At 38.8% G+C, this 23,270-nt stretch overlaps 1 protein-coding gene across 1 annotated transcript; it reads right to left on the reverse strand.

Annotated features, from left to right (window-relative positions):
* Window positions 1-686: 686 nt before the first annotated feature.
* drd3 (dopamine receptor D3) lies at window positions 687-21,874 on the reverse strand. The gene is made up of 8 exons (XM_028569242.1): window positions 21,478-21,874; window positions 19,387-19,716; window positions 11,406-11,518; window positions 8,599-8,735; window positions 6,671-6,864; window positions 5,120-5,185; window positions 3,198-3,570; window positions 687-1,817 (listed from the first exon to the last, which is right to left on the reverse strand). Exons 2-8 carry the CDS (start codon window positions 19,672-19,674, stop codon window positions 1,621-1,623), a joined length of 1,368 nt encoding a protein of 455 aa, XP_028425043.1. The 5' UTR covers window positions 19,675-19,716; window positions 21,478-21,874; the 3' UTR covers window positions 687-1,620.
* Window positions 21,875-23,270: the final 1,396 nt, after the last annotated feature.

Consider the following 23,270-nt stretch of genomic DNA (forward strand, 5'->3'; position numbering starts at 1 on the left):
ATGACATTAATGCGATTAATCGCGATTAAATATTTCAATCGTTTGACAGCACTAATTAATTTCAGTTGCAAATGGATTTTTTCTAGAGAAGGAAAACATAAATTAACATTAGGGGTTAGTAGCATTAGGATGATTCTACACTGGAAGTTCCACTCACATCACAGTGTACACCCATAAATAAAGTCACACACACATACACCTGATGCATCCTCAGTGGAACAAGGCCGAGTCGACGCAATGACACAAAGTGTCAGGGGAGCAGGTGTCTATGCCTCTTAGAGAAATAAGACAGCTTAAATTGTAGGCTGAGAAAGGCTGACCCCCACCCCTTCTTTCCCTTGTGCAGCTATCCTCGATCCATCTACCTTTTCCCCCATCTTAGTTATCTTTGATTTTTGTTCTTTTACTTAAATTATTTTCTTTTTGGCTTTACTCCTTGCCACTCCGCTCTCCCATCATCCTTTATCTCGTATTGTGTTTTTTTATCCTCCTTCGGTGTCAATGTTGCTTCTTTTTTCAGTGTCTAAATCTCAGAAAATCCTCTCCACTCCATTCCTCTTGTGTTCCTCCCAGAAAGCTCACAAACACTTTAATTCATCAGTATCTCATGGTGTCTCCCATCATCAGCAACATTCAGACATATACATGCATACACTTGTAATACTCTGTGTATAAATAGCCTGGAAAACATTTAATCATTTCTTTTATTTACAACGCACTGCAGTAAATGTTGTGTCTATGACAGACCTGCCCACCACACGGTTTATAATCCTGCTGGATTTGTTAGGATCACACAACTCCTCCGTTTATCAGCGCGTCAGAACAGCAGCAGGCAACTCGCCAGCAGGGAGGTTCGCCAATAAACAGACAGTTCCTTTAAAAAAGAAAAAACACTGTGCATTACATCAAAATCTCACATTTCTTTTAATTATAATGAATTCACACTAAGCACAATGTTTCCACATCAATATATATGACAATCTTTAAAATGATGTGAGGCTTGGCAGGGACCAATACGATCCTTCTTGCACAATTCAAGTGAATGTCCTTGAAATTTTATGTGTGCATGCACTGGAGAGTAAGTGATGGTGATGAAGTAAGGAGTGAGTGTGGGAGGTGAGTAACATCAGTTAATCCACACAGTGCAGTGGCAGCGGGCCTCAGGACGAAGTGGCCCGGAGCTCTCAATTTATCAGCCTCAAAGCTTCATCTTGAGTCCATAGAGCTTCCAAACTTACATCAATTGGAAAGGAATGTGCCAAAGTGCAGCATTCATACTGTACAAGACATATTCAACAAGAAAGTCCAACACCTTGTGCTATCAATAAGACTGTATGCATGTGAAAATGTAGGTAGAAGTCTTATTTGAGGAGTAATACTGTTTAAATGGAGTCCCAGCCCTGTTGAGAAAGAAAATCCCCTTTTGTTTGTATTAATTGCATACCACAGCGTCTGTTGTTTTTCATGCTGCTACTGTGTAATTCCTGTAGGACAGGTTTGCTTATATGGATCATGAACAGCGTACATCTGTGGTCACCATTTACCAAATGCACCACGCTTGAGTTGGAGCACAAGTGCACAGCCTAATCTCCATTTGAATTTCCTGGCGCGCTGTCCTCCTCAGCAGCTCAGGATCTTGATGAAGGCCCGTCTGAACTCAATGTTAAAAGTGGTGTAGATAATAGGGTTGAGGGCACTGTTGACATAACCCAGCCAGGTGAAAGCACTGTAAAGCCCAGGAGGCACGTAGCATGTCCTGCAGTGGGTGTTCAGAATGTGAGTCACAAAGAAAGGCAGCCAGCAGATGAGAAACACCCCTGGAGCAGCCAGAGAGCAGAGAGGTATGAAGAGAGGACGAAACAAAAAACATAAGAGCAGATTTGTAAGAAACAGTGTGTTTGTCTGCTGTAACATAAGCTGCATAAGCTAGCTACCAACAGTAGTAATCAGTTACTTCAAAAGTTAGCTAATAATAATTAATGTAGTCATTAGCTAACTACTTTAATTATTATGCGGGGTTACGGGTGATAATGAGTTTAGAGTAACAAAAAATGTTAGTATGCTGAGCTAACTATCTTACTACCTACAGTAACCGTGGGTTACTTTTAAAGCTAACAGTTAGCCAACAATGCATAATAATTAATGTAGGCCTAGACATTAGCAAACTACATTAATCATTTTGTGGGATTTGAGGTTATGCTTGAAAATTCCCTAAAATGCAACTGTAAAACTAAAAGAAATTGTCAGCTTTTTCAACCAACTCATGAAGTTAGTGTTCGTTAATTAGGTAACACTATCTAACCACAGCTGATAAACTCTTCTAGCGACGGTTATTTCACCCAACAAATTCTGCAGTTGCTGCTGGCTATAGTTGACCTGCCTTTGTTGACTTTTGTGTAAAATAAAAGACCCCTTGCTTCAAAAATTACTACAAATTTCAAGTGGTAAATCTGCTGCTTGTTGAAAACTGCCTGTGTGCCAGAATGAAACGCTTGACAGGCTTAGCAAGGGGTCAATTAAAACACTTTTGGTTCCCAATTAACCTTTATGTGGTAGTCATAGTCAAGTCTTGAAATCACTTAATATGCCCAACAGCAGCCAACAGGACATAGTTTATTATGTATAAACAACTATAAATGCAGCAGCATACTAAACACTCTTTAAAGTCAAGCACTATAATTGGGGTCATAACATCAGAAGCACTAGTCGGTTGGGTGAAAAGCAGGTGGGAAGTGGGCGGGACTGAGATGTGTGCCACAGTTTTTTTTCACAGACACCAGTGTAACGTAATGAGACACCTCTGATTAAATTTTTGCCAGCGAGATCTATGCTGTGCCAGAGCTAACTTGAACGGGCTTATAGCAACCTGGCTGATAATTGAAGCGTGTGGAAGTTGTGTCAGGAGCTGCAGCGTGTGTCTGGACACACACTGTGAACCCAAAGCCAGCCAGACATTTTTGACATTTCAACTTGATTTATTGTGGCTCTGCAAAATAGGCCGCAAATGCACACGGAGTAGGAAAATGTGCTGGTTTTACCGTGTTACCATCGCCAGGTGACCGGGTACATATGGCAAACAGGAAAATGTCAAAGGAGTTGAAACAGAATAAACAACTATCTATAAAATTGCTTGTGTTAATTGCTACCATGACATTAACATTTTCCTTCCTCAGCCACTTAAGACAATTTCCACTCACCAAGCACAATGGCCAGCATCTGAGTGGCCTTTTTCTCCCGTGCGTGCATGCTCCTGAATCGTGAGCTGTTAATGTGAGAAAGAGCCATCGACTGCAGTGACGTGTGTGTTCGTCCATTTGACAGATCCTTCACCTCGCAGCTCATCCTGACAGGAGGCCGTTCACTCTGGTTGTTCTCTTCCGCCTCCTCCTTCCCTCGCTCCTGCTCCAGATCCAGCTCGGTGCGGCCGCAAGAGGCGTGGCTGATGCTGCAGCAGTTCTGCATGTCCACTGGGGGCACCACAGAGTTCTCCACAGGTCCCGTCTTTGGGCGTTTGCGCCACAGGCAACCTGACAACAGGTTGGGCTTGGAGGGACCTGAAGGCTCTACACTCTGTTGTCGGGGCAAATGACACACAACAACGAGATCAGCACACATGTAATCATATTAGTTTTATTATAGGCTATGTCATTAAAGCTGCACTAATTCATATTTTTATATAAACAATAGATCAAATGACAATATGTTATATCAACGTTGTTGGTTGTAGGGACCAACCCAACTCTGTAGTTCCCCTCAGCTCTTTCAGGTCATTGTTTTGGTTTTTTGGCCTGCAGCTGTAATGTTTTGGTTCATTCTCACCTAGTACGCTACCTGCCAAGCACCAAATGGCAGGCAGAGTTAGCAGCTATCTGGGGAACGTAGTGGAGCATTTAGCTGTCTGAAGTGCTGGATATTTTCCTTGGGAGTTGTAGAAGACCAAAACAGAGCTAAAAGGACTGAATATTGGACCTTTGTCAGGTGCCAAGAAACACAAGTCTAAATGCTGCTCAGTGTCTGCTCAATATGTAAATAGCTAAGTGTTTACTAATGACTTAATTTGGTGATGCAATGTAGTGTTTTCAGCTAGTTCTGCTGTCTCCAATTGCAAAAAAATATATATATCTATATTGCAGCTTTAATGTTTCAATTTAAAGATATCACAGTTCATTGCTCTGCCTTCCTTCTTATCTTCTTCTCTTTCTATTGAAAGATTACTGTCCTCTTATCTTGCCTTGACCTCATGTGGAAAATATTAGAAGCTGAGTGCTACTCCAGTGAGCCAACACAGTGGGGAGTATGATTCAGAAAGTTGGACATTATGGCCAATACATCTCAGAAGTGCAGTTCAGACAGACTGAAAAAGGTGGAAAAGCCCCCACTGCACCTCTTCTCCAAGTTTTTAAATCACAGATGCAGAGTTGGCATTCAGCATATATCGGTGCGACTGCAATATCTGGTAACTACCTGTAAATACAATATTATTTTTTATAGCCTTGTATCAGCAATTACTTCTACTTTCTAAAACGTTGCAAATTCAGCAACTACAGCTCCAATGAGCTTTTCCCCCTTGGAGCAATAACAAGCATCATTAACTAGTAGTGTGTAATGTATATTTCTAGTATAGCCAGAAACGTTAATTGTCAGTCTTCTCTTACTAACACACTCATCTCTTTACACATTTTCCTTTAGGGGAAAATTATAGGTTGTCATTCCCTCGGCCTTTGAGCTGTCTGTGGATTATGCAGGTGCTGTAGTTTTTTGTTTTTTTTGCAGTGCAGTGCATCACCCACAGACTTTGTTCAGCTGACAAGTGACCAGGTGACGATAGACACGCTTCAGAATCACAATTTTCAGCTCCTTCTCAGACCCCTGGGCTGTGACCACACAGCGGAACAAAAATAACTCAAGTGTGCATGAACATACACGCTGACAGACTCCCATGAAAAGCTAAAAACAGAACCCCCTTGTGTGCCACCATGTCACAATACGCCAACACAGTCAATATGAGAGTTAGTCAGGCATTAGGCTGTGCTGCATTCAGCTAAATTAAAGCACTGAAAAAAATTCTATTCAAGAATCTCACGGTTGTGTTGGATCTCTCGTTTAAAATAGCACCCACCACTTTAATCCTTATAGGTGACAGGTCTTGCTTTGCCTTGGGAGTCTCTTCTTGTAGACAGGTCTCCTAGGGGATGAGAGGGATAGAAAAATGCTGAGCCCCCCTTATCTAGTCCCAACACCCCTACCCCATCAACATACACGTACAGAAAGTCTCTGCCATTCATTTGGAAAGTCATTGATTCATCTGTACAGTATGCATCTCAGTGTCTCCCAACGCAGACATGAATTGCGATTCACGTCTGTCATGTCTTCAGTTGCTTTCACTCCTGAGCCAAACGCTGTGCGACTCAATTAAAGCTCACAGCAGCAATAAAGATAAGTTGCTTTTGAAACAAGTCTCCTTCTTCATATCAATATCCTATATATCCTACCCTATTGTGTTATTTCAAAACACGTTGCCATTATACCAATCTCAGCCTCTCATCCAGCTCCAGGGCTTGGATATTATTTATATATATATCTATCTATCTATCTATCTATCTATCTATCTATCTATCTATCTATCTATCTATCTATCTATCTATCTATCTATCTATCTATCTATCTATCTATCCAAGATAAATAAGAGGGACAGAGAAGTTAATTAAATTAAATTAAATTGAATATATTTAGCGTTACAAGCCATTTTAATTAAGAACAACTTCATTTTGACAGTGACAGTCGTGTCAGATGCTTAAGAACCATACTATAAATCTTTTCTACATTTCATCTTTGACCATCGGAGAGGCCACTTGCCTACATTTACATTTTACAAAATGACACAGCATTTTTCTCCTATTTGAGCAAAGCAATATTCCTGAGATTATTCTGACATCTCCTCCGAACTCTTTTACCTGCAAATGACTTATAGGAAATTATGCAAATGAGAAAACCGGCTTTTACTTTGGCAATTTTGCCAAGTTTCTCAGACAAGTGTTCTCTCATTCTATAATGGAGCCAGTTATCAGGCTCTGGGGGAGGTTTTGCTAGAGAGGTCTAACAGAAAAGGTTTAATATAAAGGTAAATTGTAATTTGCAAGTCATTATGGGAATACATAAAGTGGGGGAATGTGAATGAGGGAGAGAGCCTGCATTTACATGAGAAATATAAAGCTGCAGAGAAAAACTTGAATCTACAAAGAGTCAGTTTATTGGGAGCTAAACAAACAGCAGCATTATTCTAAGCTTGACCACCATGAATTAACTTTATACAATCAGATCTAAAGGGTTTTATAATGGTGGATAATAGTATTTTTCTCTGTATAATTCCGATGCCACATTCTAATAAGACACCCTTTATAAAGGGTTAATAAGTTTTAACTAATGACTGTATAAATGGTTAATAAATCCTTTACTAATGTTAACAAGTTAAATAAATGATAATAAAACATCAAGTCTGCATCATGAATATCATATCACATCAAATATCACATCAAATGCAATCATATAAGTTTTCAGTTAAAAATGTTTGTAAGTCATAAATAAACGATAATAAACCATTATGTCTGCCATTATTCAAAGTAGCATAATTCTGCAAAAGTGAAAACACTAACAAAGCTAATGGACTCACCACAGACGGCAGAGTTGAGCCTGGCTGCACCTTTCCGCTGGCCTGGCCGAAGGTGATCCTCTTCCGCCTCATCCTGAGGAAGACGTAAATGCGGATGTAGACCAGCAGAGTGACAATAAACGGCAGGTAGAAGGACACCACCGAGGAGTAGATCACAAAGTCGGGGTTGGAGATGGAGCACACCATGGGGTCATCTGAGTAAAAAATAAATTATAATTATGCAAAACAGCTCAAAATCACACAGGATATCAAAAGAGAATAGGCGTAATTTATAGCCGACCTCGGAGCCCAGTGCTGATGCTCTCCACTTTTAAAATGATCTTGATGGCTTGTCATATTCGCCATACATACTTAATCATACAGCGATGATTGTGAGGTGGAGGCATGATTGATTTGACAGTAATTGCGCTATAAATTCAGAATAAGAAACCATTTGACATCATGACAATAATAATAGTATACAGTATATATCAGTTTTTCAATCAATATCTAGTGTTAAATATCTATCAACTGGGCAAATAGTGCTGCAAAAATTTGAAAAAAAAGAAAAAAAAGACAGGCTCTGACCACAGCTGTGAATTGCATATTGCATCTCAGTGGCATGAACAAACAGAAGTGATTTGCATTCATTGTAAGTAGACTAAACTAAATGGCTGTGTCTCTGTGAGTAGCTTTACATTGTGTCTGACTAATGTTTCTAATTGTGTATGTGCAGTCATGCATCGGTGCTGTTGGCTATTGAAATTGAAATAGCTCCTGGTGATGTCTCTCGCAGTTCTCTGTCCTTTTTTATTGTGTGGTGGTTCATTCTTCGTCACACAAATGTAGAAGATGTGATTTCATCAGCATAGCAAGTTAGTTATTGTTCAGTAATCCCTCCATCTCTCCCCATACAGTAACCTCATTAAACCAGAATTCTATGTAATAGTTGAAAGTTAACAAATGTATGCATTTTCACTTGATTGGGAAAATGCCTTCTTTTATTGTTGCTATCAGCACTACTCCCTCCACCTATATACATAATATAATTCTAAATAAACATAAAAATAAGACAAATCCTGCAGTGCACTAAACCTCACAGATAAATTATACATTTATTACACAGCCTTGTTGAATACTTGATTCTAATTGGTCAATCACAGGTAAGTGTTGCCATGGACGCAGTTCTGATCATAAACTCTGGCGGACCATTTTTAAATCAATAAAAAAATTCTAAATCAATTTGTGCTCATACGGAGCTCGTAAGGCGGATCAGCGGATCGCACATTTTTGTTAACAAGTGATACCACAAGCAAACCAATTGTGTATAACTCTTTTTAAATTTGCTGAGTCAGATACATTAGTATAATTTTGGATCTTATTTATTTGGATTTTATTTAGCGATAGGCTTTTTCATCCATTTTGCCACAGATTTGTTAACAGCCAATATCTGTGACTTTGGATTACAACTCCAAGGCTTTCTCCCACTCAGCTGTTCCTAATTATGGCCTGAACAATATGACATCAAAGTAGCATTATTAAACGGTTATCATGATGTATATCATTCAAGCTCAACAAGCTCTAGTTTTTAACACAAACAGACTCTCTGTTAAAAATGTTACTTCTCAATCCCATCATCAGTGGTGTGTTCTCAGGCTTGACAAAGCTCAAGACAGAGTCACAAAAACATTATACAATATTTCTTCAGGCTGAGCAGTACAGTCCATAACTAGTAAATTGACACTGGCATGCTAAAGTGGTGGAATGCACCTTTAAATCCCATTTTAGATTGCATGTCATGTCCCACTGCTGACCCTACACGGCAAGTAGACTGAATTTTGGCACTCAATTTCACATTAACACGGTGCCTTCTATTTCGTATCCTGCATAACCTGATTCTACGATCCATCCAGACAGGCAGATAGGAGTCATAATGTTGTTGACCTGACCTGTGGTGTTGAAACCAAACAGCAGCGGACAGGAGACAGTGAAGGCCAGGACCCACACAGTGGCAATCATCACAAAAACTCTCTTCCTGGAGCGATGGGTGGTGTTGTACAAGACGGGCATCACCACTGCTGTGTACCTGCAGACACACACACATTAGAGTCTGTCCAGCTGTGAAAATATGTGTGTACAGGGGATAGGAGAATAGGTGGGCCAGAAAGCTGAAACATTGGACACTGAGAACAAAAATATATCAATATCATGTGCAATATTACTTTTTTTTTATTTCATGCACAATATCTTTAGCTTACTTATTTACTAAATCGTACAGGCACTGGTGTTAGAATATAACTCCTTATACACTTTACATTTATTGTTATTGTTAGGGTTATGGATTAATAAAGTTCTATCTTATCTTATCTTATTTGGATGAAGACAGAAGTGCTGATATAGTAAAGTTAAAAGGAATAATTAGAGTGAGAAAAAGAGTGCCACTGAAAAGATCTTAAGGATGCCAAGAAATGCACTGCTGAGAGAAAGCAGATAATATAAAGACCAACAATAGAGCAGCAAAGCAGGCATTTCTATCTAGAAAATATTTGGGTATTCAGCAATAAACCAAGTGGAGCTTTGATTTAAGAGTTAATCAGCACACTATACGCCATGAGCACGGGAAAACTAGGCTCACATGAGGCAACAATTATGCTGGACCCCGACCCAAAACGGATGTGATGTTATGTAGTTTAAAGCCAGATAACTTCCATGATTGTTTATCCTCATCAGAATAATGACACTGCTTTTTCTCTGGGCAAAATGCATGCCATGATGCTGTCTGGTTGAATAAAAGCAGATATTAACAAATGGAGTAGGTTGAAAATAATGTACATGATTTATTGATCAAGTGCTGTTTTAAGTTACACATTTAATTGAGGATTAAAACAGCTACTGCTCTGAGAAGCCCCTGAAACCATTACCTAGTAGGTACCTAAGTAGGCCTACTCACAATACCTTCACCATGAAGTTTAATGCAAGAACTTCCTTTCTGTTGTATTTTTATGCTGCTTCCGAATAGCCTGGTTTGACCCTTCCTTTTGACAGGCAATAAATCTTTCCTGCTATCATAGCAACAATTGCTATAAACTTATTAATAAACAATACTGTCACAAAGGTTGAGTGGGTGTGTTGAACACTATCAATGACACAGAATGCCCTTGGTGTTTCTCTTTAATTTAGCACCTCACAAAGCGTGTGATGCTGCAGTGGTGTTGTTGACACATCAATCACAGAGAACCGTGGGTCTCCACATATCTTGATCCCTCAGAATGAAAGTGTGCATTGTACGTACAAACATAGTGTATGTACCAGCAGGCATGTAACCATGTGCAATGAGAGATACAAACTATGGGGAAAAGTGATTTGGTAACCTGTTAGGGGGCCCTGGATCATGTTGCCTCTAAGTTCCCATTGCCCTGACTGAAGTTTTTTGTGTATTAATTAATTTGTGGCAATCTAAACCGTCGGCCAATTGGAGTCAACAGAAACTGACTTGTCATCACTTGTTAAATTGGTATGGCGAACAAACAGTTGCCTTTTTACAAATTCAGCAGTTGCAAAACAACAATCATTCATTTGGAGTCGTGTTGTGAATAAAAGTCCAATAAACACTTTCTTTTAGCTCCGTTTTTGGTCTCTACGAACTCCTGAGGGACATATCTGTCTCTTTAGCTGCTAAATACTCTGCTGTGCTCACCAGCTAGTCTCTAACTGTGTCTGTCTGCTGTTTTTGTGCTGGGCAGGTAGTTTACAATGAGTTGTTAGAGCTATTTCACTGAAAACAGCTGCCTGCTGCGGCTGAAAACAACACTATGAGAGGAAATGAGTGTGAACCAAAACAGTAAAGTTTAAATGAGCTGAAACTATAAAGCTCTGTGAAGCCGAGGGGCACTGCAGGGTCACATGAGAATCCTCTGTAGGTTCATCACTACGAGCAACACCTTACACATATTGCCGCATTGTTTTCACATTGTCACTTGAATGGTTAGGTGGTTAAACTAGATGTTGACACTCTACGAGACCTAGGCACATAATTAAATAATAATGCAGGATCACCTGTTATCATGCATAAGAGGTCTTGGTTGGTAACCCAGCTTTGTAACTGACGACACTATGAAAGCACACATTGGAAGGTCTTACTTACTAACTGTACAAATACATTCCCACGACACCTTCAGTCCTTATGTAGTACTTTATTCATACTATGTAGTTGGACTCTTGATGCCTGAAGGTTTTAAGTTCAAAGACCGTAGAGAGCATTTAAATATTAACTGTGACACAAGAAGAAAACTAAGCAAATAAATAATTTAAATAGAAGATGCACATCTACATTAAAGGTTCAACTGATGCACGGCACAGTTTCTTCTACAGTAATGCAAACAAATGTACAGCTATTAGACATAAACAGACCAGGGACTGAACCTGGAAGATCAAATAAAAACCACACATACATGTACATAAAATCTCCTAATTTCTGTCTCTTCCTCACTGTCTCTCATTCTGTCCCGCACTGATGCTCACAGATGTACACGCTGACACACATTTTTTAAGAGGAAATTAATATGGTAAAATATTGTCTTTCTCCAGGAAGTTGTGAAATATCTATGACGTGAGGTGAAGAAAAGAACGAGAATTTAAAACATGGAAATCACACATGGTCCATCATGGATGACATCCATACTGGAGGTGTCACGGCAAATTTCTGTAGTCATACACACAGTGACTGAAGAAGGTACACACACACGCACACACTCACCTGTCAATGCTGATAGCACACAGGTTGAGGATACTGGCGGTGCACATCATCACATCTAGCGTGACAAAGACGTTACAGGAGAGCCGGCTGAAAAGCCAAGCGCCGCCGACCACCTGCACAGGACAGACAGGCAGATTATCAACGCACACGTTTCTCTTTCCCTTCTTCACCGTGAAGTGTGACACACCTATTGAGTGCACACATGAACACAGACACTTGCACATGTAAAAGAAAGGCAAGGAAGAAGGAAAGGCATGAAGATAGTTTGGACTACATTAAAAAGAAGGATAAAGAAAAATAAGCTGCCAAAAATACTACCATATTCACCTTGATATGTTGAATTTAAGCAGTTATGATAATAGGGGCATTAATTAGGCTAATTTATGCATGAATTAAATATGTTTAAGTCACTTGTTTGTGACACTAGCTGCAAAGGGTAAATGTGAAAATGGCCTGTGATGATGCGTCATGATAGACACAATTCATAATGTTGTTAAATCTAATTATCATTGACATGACATTGACCAACAGGCTTTCCCTTTCACTTATCCGCTCCATAATGCCTCGATTACCTGTCTGACAAAGATAAATGGGATCCAAACTCCATTGCCTGGTTGCTGAATCTTTTGTGTCCATGAAATTAATATATGCCTACCCACACAGAGAGGCAGCGGGCAAAGATGGGAATACGCACGGGCGCAGAAACACACACACACACACACACACACACACACACACACACACACACACACACACACACACACAAACACACACACACAGAGTACAGTACAGTACAGTACAGTATGAAGAGGTAAATAGAAAGCAAACAACTCAGGCTGTGAAACAGTTGCATAATGTTTTCCACAAACTAGGGGTATTGAGTTTAAAATATAAGGATGTTGAATAGGCAGGGAGGGTGTTATTAAATACAATTGCCAGTGGTGGAATGTAACTATGTACATTTACTCAAGTACTGTACTTGTACAAATTTGAGGTACTTGTACTTTTACTTTTCATGCCACTTTCTACTTCTACTCCACTTCATTTCAGAGGGAAATATTGTACTTTTTACTCCACTATTAATCTGATAGCTTTAGTAACTAGTAACTTTACAAATGGATGGTTAAACACATAATTGTTTTGATTGTTTCCAGTTTGTAAAATGTATTACACTCTAAACGATTTCCTTGTATATTTACAGTAAATTACAGGCAGCACAGTTGCCAGCAAGTTACTGTAAATCGATTTTACAGCAAACTACTGTAACTGCAATTTACAGTATATAAAAACAATACTGTAAAAGTACAAAACAGTATTTTAATGTATTTTTATGGTATTTTGTAATTTGATGGTATTGTACTGTAATATGCAGTTTTATTAATATTGATATATTACTGTTAATTATTACTATATTATTGATTATTACTATTATAAATAATATTATATAATAATCTCCAGCTACTAATATTGTACTACTAATAAGGTATACTTCAGAATAACAAATACAAATCAAAAGGCAATCCAAACAATGTTCTTAATTTAAAAAATAATTTTATTTAAACATTTTTTTAATTTTCAACATTTTCCTGTCCTTGATAACATTTACATTTTTCCTGCAAGTTCAGCCCAGAGAGCTGCAGCAACTTTCAGTCAAATGTGATAGTGTTGATATCCTTCAACATGTTTCCACAAAGAGCAGCAGCAGGCAGCTGCAAAGGTTTCACTGCTGTCCAGCACTCATGATGACAATTCCCTCAATAGATCCACCTGAAAATAATAATAAAAAAACTGTTACCTACAGTATTTTAATCTGAAATCATACACATACTGTATATTATTACTTTTTTGATGCACAAATGGAAGGAACTGACGGGATTCCATTATAAAGGGATTGTATTTTACTTACCATCATAATGAGGGTGGGGGTGTCTGTCTGGTCATCTGATGTGCCTCCATGTCTGCTTAGGCTGCAGTGATCTGCATCATGATAAAACAACATTAAGCATAGAGTTGTTATAGTGTCCCAGGAAACATGAGTACATTATAGTGATGAATGTGGGTTCATTTTGGATGTCATTATTGGTTATTAGACGATAGGTACTGATGTTTGTTACCTGACAAAAATACCTTTTCTTTATAAGTTAGTTATTCTGCTACCGTTAAATTCGGCGTCATGTTTGACTCTGTAAAATCAGATTTAATAAATCAGTATTAATAAAAATGTGTAAACTGCGACGTTAAAGGAACACGCCGACTTATTGGGAATTTAGCTTATTCACCGTAACCCCCAGAGTTAGACAAGTCGATACATACCCTTCTCATCTCCGTGCGTGCTGTAATGCTGTCTGATGGCTCCAGCGGCATCAGGCCAGCACAGAACATGCAGGTGAATGGTTCCAGCAATCCTACTGCTCCGAATAAGTGACAAAATAACGCCAACATGTTCCTATTTACATGTTGTGATTTATAGAATCACAGCGTGTACAAAAAACAATGTAACATGAGACACAGCTGTCTTCTAACTGTAAACAAACCGGGAACTATATTCTCAGGCGGAATAATATAGTGCTTGGGTGGAGTGATATGCTCGCAGCAAGCCTGTCTGAGAATATAGTTCCCGGTTTGTTTACTGTTAGAAGACGGCTGTGTCTCATGTTACGTTGTTTTTTGTACACGCTGTGACTATACAAATCACAACATGTAAATAGGAACATGTTGGCGTTATTTTGTTACTTTTGTCACAATTGGGAGCAGTAGGCTAGTTGGAACCAGTTAACTGCAGGATCTGTGCTAGGCTAAGCTAATGCTGGAACCGTCAGACAGCGTTACAGCACGCACGGAGATGAGAAGGGTATGTATCGACTTGTCTTACTCTGGGGGTTACGGTGAATAAGCTAAATTCCCAATAAGTCGGCGTGTTCCTTTAAGCAGACAAACATGTTACCTGGGAAACATCATTAATCACTTTACATGGAGTTAAAGTTTAAACCAAATTATGTTAAATCATGATCGCCGAAAGAGATAGTGAATGTTTATAAGTCGTAAGAAAACATACATCAACATTTGTAATTCACTAAGTTATTCTGATGAAATCGGCATCATGTTTCACGAAGCAGAACTCTAATTTAATGAAATAATAAGTTGTAAAAGCTCCGTACGGACATGCTGACTGGCGTTGTTTTGGGATGTCAAACAGTAACGTTAGCTAGTTTTATCATCTCACTTTAGTTTAAAGTTAGTTTACAGAATAGCTGTTTAAGTTAAATACAAGCCGAAATGTAAAGCCTTTCTTTAGGAGTCATACAAAATCATACCTTATAAAATAGGAGTATTAGCTAGCTAGCTATATGTGTAAAGGGGAACCCAGATCTTTTAAATTGAGCAATATGTTAACGGAGTCTGGAAAGTAATGGGCAGAACCCGTACGTACCAGCTAGAGTAATTTTAACGTAATGTTAACTGTAACAAGTAAGTTAGTATGAAAAAATGTAAGGGTATTTTGTACAGAGAAAAAAAAACAATATGTTCAGAGATTAGCCACTTGCTATCCACACTAAAGTTGCAAGTTCAGCTAGAAAATGACTCTGTGTGAGGATATTGCAACGTTAGGATGCCCAGTGCACCCCACACTATAAAAAAGAACAATGTTGTGGTAACGTTACACTTGAGCGTATAATCATGAAACATTATGATAAAAGTTAGCATGAAATACATAAAATAAAACAAACTTACCAAAACTTTAAAACATCGCCGCTAGCAAGGCTTCTCCTTCAGTATCTGGGGCCAGTTGGTGTTCTGTCTGAGTAACTGACATCAGGAGTCGTTTTTTACAGCAATGCTGTATTATTGCCATGGCATATTACAGCCAGGTTACAGCAAGCCTAAAATACACTGTAAAATATTCCCGCTTCATCAAAATTACCCACAATGCAACATAAAATGAAGTATTTTACTGTAATGAAAAAATATGGTATTGTACTGTAGGTTTTTACAGTACTGTGCTGCTAAATCTACAGCGATTTCTAAGTATTTTTCTGCATTGATTACTTTTACTTTTAATACTTTAAGTGCCTTCTCCTAATGGACAGAAAGATCTTAGAAACGGCAAAAACTGTATTCTATTAAAATTAGTATATTACTGTATATACTGTATACACCGAGTTTTTAGTATGGAATTAGGACACAGCATAGGGAAAATGTCCTCTTTGTGGCATGCAACTATCATCTCTTTAATATTTTGTAAGGACTTCTCAAATGTAGAAATTATGCCAATACACAATATATATATACACTGCATGTACACAGTACATTTTTGTACTCAGTCACCCCCTCACACAAAAAGGCTGAGGCTCACATGTGGGCACATATTGAACATTATGTGCACAGTGTGGGGAAATTATGGTGACTCAGTGGGGCTCTGCATACACCTTGTATCGACTGTTTGAACAAACTGTATAAGATCTATACTTTTGCAGCAGTTAAGTGCAAAATGTCTCAGTAAAAAGACACAGCAGGAGCAACAAATGTTAGGACCCGGGGACAGGAGATAGAATATCTGTCAGAGATCTGTTTGTGTTTCCACTGTTTTCTATAAAGTAAAAATAATATCATATTCTGTGACAATAAACTTCCTTTTTGGAAATTATGTGAAACAGGCGTAGATGATAATAAACCAAATCTTTTAGAATTTTTCTTGACGAAAGGTGGAGGAACAAAGTGTTGACTAGGGTTGGGTATTGTTTGGGTTTTTTCCAGTACTGGTGCTAAATCGATACTTTTAAAATGGTGCCAGTGCCTGAACCAAAATATATATAATATATTTATAATGTATAGAATATAAAATATAAAAAAGGAGCACAAAACGACAGTTGGCGACATTAACGAATGGCTTGTTTATTGCTAAGGCCATATGGTCAAAAAATGATTAATTAATAATGTAATAACAATAACTTGACTTATTTCACCAGTAAACGACAAAAACAAGCACTTAATGGGAAAAGGGTATTTTACAATAACTTAAAACGCACCACAAGACTGGCGAGTATCAAGTCTGTGTGGTTTTTCCGACAACGGCAGCTGCAGTCAGACTGTTACATCTCGGTGTTGGAATCCTCCACAGGGAAATACAGTCACACTTTACACCGCTTAACGTAAACTGTCAGCATTTTAACCATTGTGTTTAATCCAGCTACTAGCTAACGGTAACTTGGCGTCCCGTGCAGCGACGCTTCTGAAAAAAAGAAAAAAGTCAGGAACTGAAATTTTCGTTCTTATTCGGTCTCGTTACTACCGTTTAAGTTGGAACTGGTGCCCTAGTGGCACCGCGTTTCGGTACCCAACCCTAGTGTTGACCCAAGAAGAAATAATCTGCATGTGGATTTATTTATTTATTCTTGTACGCAGGAGTACATTTGTATCACTTAATCTTAAATTTTCTGTCAGATCTACGTGCATTCCATAAAATAAAACACCACGAATAAAATCTTGACCTTAAAGAGGGGTAACCTCCACACTACCAATGGAGCTGTTTCCGAGTCAGGCCGTATATTTGCTGAGGCCAAGCAGCATCATTTAGGATGATTTATAGAAAGTGAGCTCTCTGTCATTGCTGCCAATACAACCACATCCTTCCAGTACAAGTCATACATTAACTGTACCATGCAGGTATAAGATGGCTTGCCCAAGGGCACATGATTGGTACCTGCTGAGGGGTGGGGAGAGAGATACTCAGTCACTTTTCCTGCCAAGACACATCTGCGGAAGCAAACCAGCAACCCTCTGGTCAAAACAAGCTAATCCCCCATCCTTCAGATTATAGAGCTCGCAGAGCGATGGTGCTCGCAGTGTCTTGGGAGTTGAAAGTCTTTGCCTCTGACTAATATGTTTTTCCCCCAGCCCTATATAAGATATTACTGACCTTTAAATTCCTGCTAAAATAATGAATATGGCACCAATTATTATATTTGTATGATACTATATTTTAATGATTCATTCCTTATGGTTTTAATGATTTATTTCTTATGGTTTTGTAAGTCTCTCCTTTGAATCTGAAATTAAAAATTTAACACATGCTCTAACAACATGACGAATTTGACCGGTTTTCAAATCAGAAATATGGGTTTCTTTCAACAAAATTGCCCAAAATGGACATTGATGGGTTGAATTTTGGGTGTTTTATAATGTCATAAGAATTTGTTAATTTGTAAAAAAAAAAAAAAAAAAAAAACATTGGGAAAAAGAGACAAAAAAAGTTAATTTTCAATTTTGGCGAACGGAAAGACAACACAAGGGTTAAAATCATGTTTAATTTGTAAGCTTCAGCTCACTGAGTGTGTCAATTTATTTATTTTTATGGTTGACCTGTCGTTCAATCTCCTGCACGCTGTGCAAAATAGTGTTCTCTGCTGACGGTTACCCCCACCCCACACACAGACACAGACACAGACACACACACACACACACACACACACACACACACACACACACACACACACACACACACACACACACACACACACACACACACACACACACACACACACACACACACACACAAGCCTGTCTGTGTACAAAAATTGGAAACCCCTGCAGTGCATTTTCAGTGTGCAGAGTATTACTTTGATGAAATGTGGATGCCTGAGAGTCATGAACGCCAGTACAGTTAATGGATTTACTGAACAGCACCACAAGGATGGAGGCTGAGAAAATGAACAATAAGCATTAGTAAATAATTTGTAAAGTGTAAATAAAAATTAACAGCAAACAAATATCAGTTTGCTTCAAAAGTTTTGATAAAAATGAAATTCACAGGTTTGCAGTTGCCTATACGTAATTTGCTGCTCAGCCAATTACCCAAAGCAGATGAAGTCATTATTTATTAATACTCAATATGTCCTCCAGCAATTATGTATAATCTAAAGGAATGGTGAAGCACTATTATAAACCACACAGCTTTCACTTTGTAATAAGCTCCAAATGACCCTCATAATTTTTATCTCTGACTGCAGCTCCATTTTCCTGTTGCAAAGGTCCACTTTGTCCCCCACCCAACTTTCTGTCCTCTCTTCGCGTCAGCTCACTGCCAAGCATCTGTATTTCAATCTCTTCCACACCCTCCGTGCCTCCTCTCTACTTCCTTACCCTTCTTTCCATTCAGAGCTCTAGAGATGATTCCCAACCAGGGGTACTTGCAGCACAAGTGGTACTTCTACAGCATTGTTGCTGGGATGGTGGGTGGAAAGATTATGGGGTAGCTCAGCCAATTAAAAAAATAATAATTCATGATTTGATTAAAATAAACGTATCCACATATTTGTGTTTAGGGAAGAAAATACATCCAATTAGGATTACAAATTGGTCATTTAGTAAATGTATTGTCACAATAACCAGTAAACTACTAGACAATATGCTGACTGCACATTACTCTCCTCCTTTAAACCTGAGATAACTGTAATACCTTAAGGCCATGTTTTGCAAAAGAGATTGCAGGGAAACTAGTAAGCAAGCAGCATAGAAGTTAAAACTACAATTTTGAGGTAATTTTTGGAGGTATTTAACTTTTTATTACACTACATTTATTTATCAACTTTAGTGCCTTTGAAGATTTAGATTAATAAAAAATAAAGATAAATTGCGAGGTATTATTATAGGAAGTATATGAAGTAATCCAGTAGTCCAGTAATATACATTATTCAGAAATGGGTAATTCTCTGTAATGAGTACTTTTACTTTTGGTACTTTGAGTACATTTTGGTGTTAATACTTTTGTACTTAAAATTTTGAATGCAGGACTTTTACTTGTTAGAGGGTATTTTTTTAAATTGCTACTTTTACTGAGGTAAAAGATTTAAATGCTTCTTCCACCATTGCCTGAAAGTAAACAGTTGAAATAGTTACCTAAAAGTAGCTTTTGGATCAACTTTTGAAATAATTAGCTACAAGTAATAACATTTAGTAAATACAGACACCCTGAACTCCTCACCTCCAGGTACACAGCCCAGGGCATGACCAACGAGGCCACGAGCAGGTCGGCAACAGCCAGGCTGACCACCAGATAGTTGGTGGTCGTCTGGAGGGAACGCTCCCTCAGAACAGCCAGACACACCAGCACATTTCCAAACACGATGCCCAGGATGAGCAGGGAGTACAGCATGGCGTAGTAGTTACGCTCGTCCTGCCCTGATTCCTCTGAACTCTCATTCCTCTCTGAGTCCCATCCGAGTCTGTCTGATTCGTTCCAGACCTGCTCTGCACTGCTGAACATCGCCATGGAGACGCCACGGTGACATGGGAGGTGAGATGTTTGGAAGACCTACCAAAGGAAAAGAGCATAGTTTGGTGTTTACCCATTCATCACATAACTTCCTCTCTTTTGGATTCACAGACTTAACATTTCTCACATCTCATTAGTCAAATGAAAGTCTAGCATATTAGCCATCAGATGATGGTAGCAGCATGGTTTCAGGTCAGAAGCCTTGTGGGAAACATCCCTAGTTGGTTCCTAGGAACAGTAGTCAGATTAACTGATAAATAAAACAGTGTAAAAGCATCCCTGCAGTAATGTTTATTGCTGTATACACTGGCACTGGTATAAGTAAGTTGAAACAATGCACTCTTGAATAAAGATAGGAATATAACTCCATACATAAGTGTTTTATTTGCTTCATGAAACATAGAAGCACATATTGTTGCCTCCTTAAGCTACTGGTTCCTATACATATAATCAAATCCATAACGATGCAGAAAAAATTCATGATCTCAACAGCAAACTTCAGTAACAGTATAATGCATTTTTGATTGTTCCAGTCAGCCTCTCCCTTCCTTCCTAAACAGAAACTCCAAAGCAGAGATGGTAACTTTAATGAGCGGCTGGCAGTGTGCCTTTGAGCAGTGTCAGTGAGGTTAGCTCATCAGGGAGGGGTAAGAAGTCTGTGATGCCACCCTGAGAGGTTGGCTCTGGTCCCAGGCTCTGCTCCTCGCACTCAATCCTTCCTCTCACTTATTCCCAATCCTCCCTATCTGGCCTGAATCCAGATAACAGCGCTGCTGTTGTAGTGCTCACACCTGTGTCTACATGTTAAAAAAAAAGTGATCAATCTTATCCAGCTCCCCCCCTCCTCTCCCTTTCTTAGACCAAAATATGGAGAATGACACGACAAACTAGGATCATTTTTAGATCTGGTTCAAACCCAGGAGGCTTTTAAAGATTTTTCCTGGTCTATAATCCCACTCAGTGCCTCAGTGGCACCACTATCACATGATTGTCCTCAAGAGAATCTAGAAGAAGCAAAAGAAAAAACAGCCACCAATACCAATCACCTTGAAGTCTCCTAATGGAAGTGAGTTTATCATATAATCAGGTGTGATAGGTCACGAGGAATGCAAATCATGAAACTACATACACAGGCATTTTAATTTTTTATCTGAGGACACTGGTTATGTGAAACAGGGCTGCATAGTGCTCCAGTGAATGGTTTGTTTCTATATTGTAGATATGGGGCTGATTTTCCTACAACTGATTTCCCTCTTTACTCTTTAGTTCCCCCTCATGTCAATATGCAGAGCTCTGACCTCCTCCAATCATCGTACCCTCAAATGCACACATAATGCTCATATTGTCGATTGCTCTAACGCAATTAGGGAGGTTGTAAGGGTGTGTTACTGTATTTAACTGCATATAGGAAGACATAAAGCAACGTAGTTATATTTAATCAATTTTAACGATAAATTAGGAGCATATCAGTTAAGGGTTATGCAGCAAAAGACCATTTATTTGGGGTATTTTCCCTTCCAAATTTAAACTGGCTGCCAAGTCAAACCTTAATGTAAAATGCAATTAAATCCCGTAATGGAGCATCTTTTCAGGCTCCACAATCCTGCTTCCCCACACGATCAACTATCAGAGCACACGCACAATGGAACAATTAGCAAACGGAAGCATAAGAATTTAATTTAGGCCTACACAAACACTGGAACAGAAACATGCAAACTTCGAACGGGTGTGAAATGATGCTGTGGTATTTTTTTATTATGATTTTTAAACCAAGGAGGCGGAATAAGTAAACAGAATTACCTGTTACGGTTTCCCAGAGAAGAATTCATCAGATGCCATCGAGGATAAAAGCATCATCCGTAACTGGAGAGTTAAAAGTTATCCGGTCATCGCGTCCAGCACTGCGAGGCGAGCAGCAGGAGGAGCGCTCGGTGCTATTGCGCACAGGCGAATGTGAATGTGGTAAGCTCGCAGATGAACCACTCACTTTCTACATTTTCACCAATGCTCTGTGGTTGTGTGACTGCCGGTAACACGAGTTGGGCTTTTTTTTACACCTTGATTTTGCAGTCACACGGGAGGCGCGCGTGTAGCCTACGTGAGTCGTCAGGAGTCTCCCTTTGCGTGTTTAGAGATGCAGTGACAAATGGAGGGGACTAATTATCACAACCCCCCAAAAAGCTGTTTTAATGTCAGAATGAACTACTTTTTATATTTAGTTTTAATGAAATGTCTAATGATCATATTTCTGTTACATTCCTGTACCATGGGACTGGACTGGACTGGTTCAGGGTCATGCTGAGGAGTAGGCTACTCCTCCTCCATGACCCTGAACTAGGCGGCCGTGCTTTGCTGAAAATGACATTGCACAAAAATAGACTAATGTTGACCTCATACAGCACCAATAAAACATACAGAACATAAATTAGGACATGCTGGGTGTATGCAATAAAACTGATGCACTGCTGTGGTTCTGTATCCTACTGATCCCATTCCAACTCCATTTCCCACAAAAAAAAAAAAAAAAGGTACAGATAAAAAGTAGCCTATACCTACAGCGTAGTGTCTTATAACTTGCAGCCAATGTGCTTTGTTTTGCTATCTTCAACATGACATTGTAAGATAAGAGTATTAAACCTGCAGAAGCCAAACAAATGAGATCTGGACCAAACCGATGAAGTGTCCCAAGGGAAGATGTTGTTTTTCCTCTATGAACCAGTTCCAACTTGCAAAGAGTCCAATTCCATTGTAAAAAAAACAAAGACAATTTAATAGACCTTTCTGTAGCTCATATAAATACATGTTTTTTTTTTTTAAATAACATACTGTGTCAATTGGGAAGCAAATGAAGACCACATAGCTCACATTTCCAGATATTTCTATATTTAACAAATTACAGCACATGTATTCAATGTAGATTTCATTATGAAGCCTCCCATAAAGTGCATTTAAAAAAGCAGTGAGCAGCAGGAAGTTGATGACCTGTTCTATGTAACCGCATGCAGCTGACAAACAGCCCTAACTAATCATTTTTTACCACCAACCTGGAGTCACATTGTGTTTTACCTATTGTTAAAGTGCCCAAATGTCCTTGGAAATTTGGGCCATTCTTCTCCACAGCAGGACACTGGTAAAAAGCTCCTGTACACTGCAGGGCTAGAGAGAATATTAATACACACGGTAGCTGGCATGAATCCATACATTTGAAACTTGACAAAATTAATGGTGTGACATCCATAACACATGCTGAAATTTGACTTTGGATGAGTAGTTTGTAAACTCCTTTAAAAACATCCAATAAATATGTCTCATAAATCCAGATTTTGCTTTATACATTTTAATACATGTATATTATACAACATGCCAGCTACTGGAAATGTGTATTTTTTTTTCTGGAGAGGCTATTGAATTTCATAATTTCAATTGAATAAACATGCACAAAAATTAAGTTTTTTTTTTTTTTATTAAATAGAGGGACATCCAAATTTCTCACACACACACACACACACACACACACACACACACACACACACACACACACACACACACACACACACACACACACACACACACACACACACACACACACACAC

The sequence above is a fragment of the Perca flavescens genome, chromosome 22 (genome assembly GCF_004354835.1).
Source record: "Perca flavescens isolate YP-PL-M2 chromosome 22, PFLA_1.0, whole genome shotgun sequence".
Taxonomy (NCBI): domain Eukaryota; kingdom Metazoa; phylum Chordata; class Actinopteri; order Perciformes; family Percidae; genus Perca; species Perca flavescens.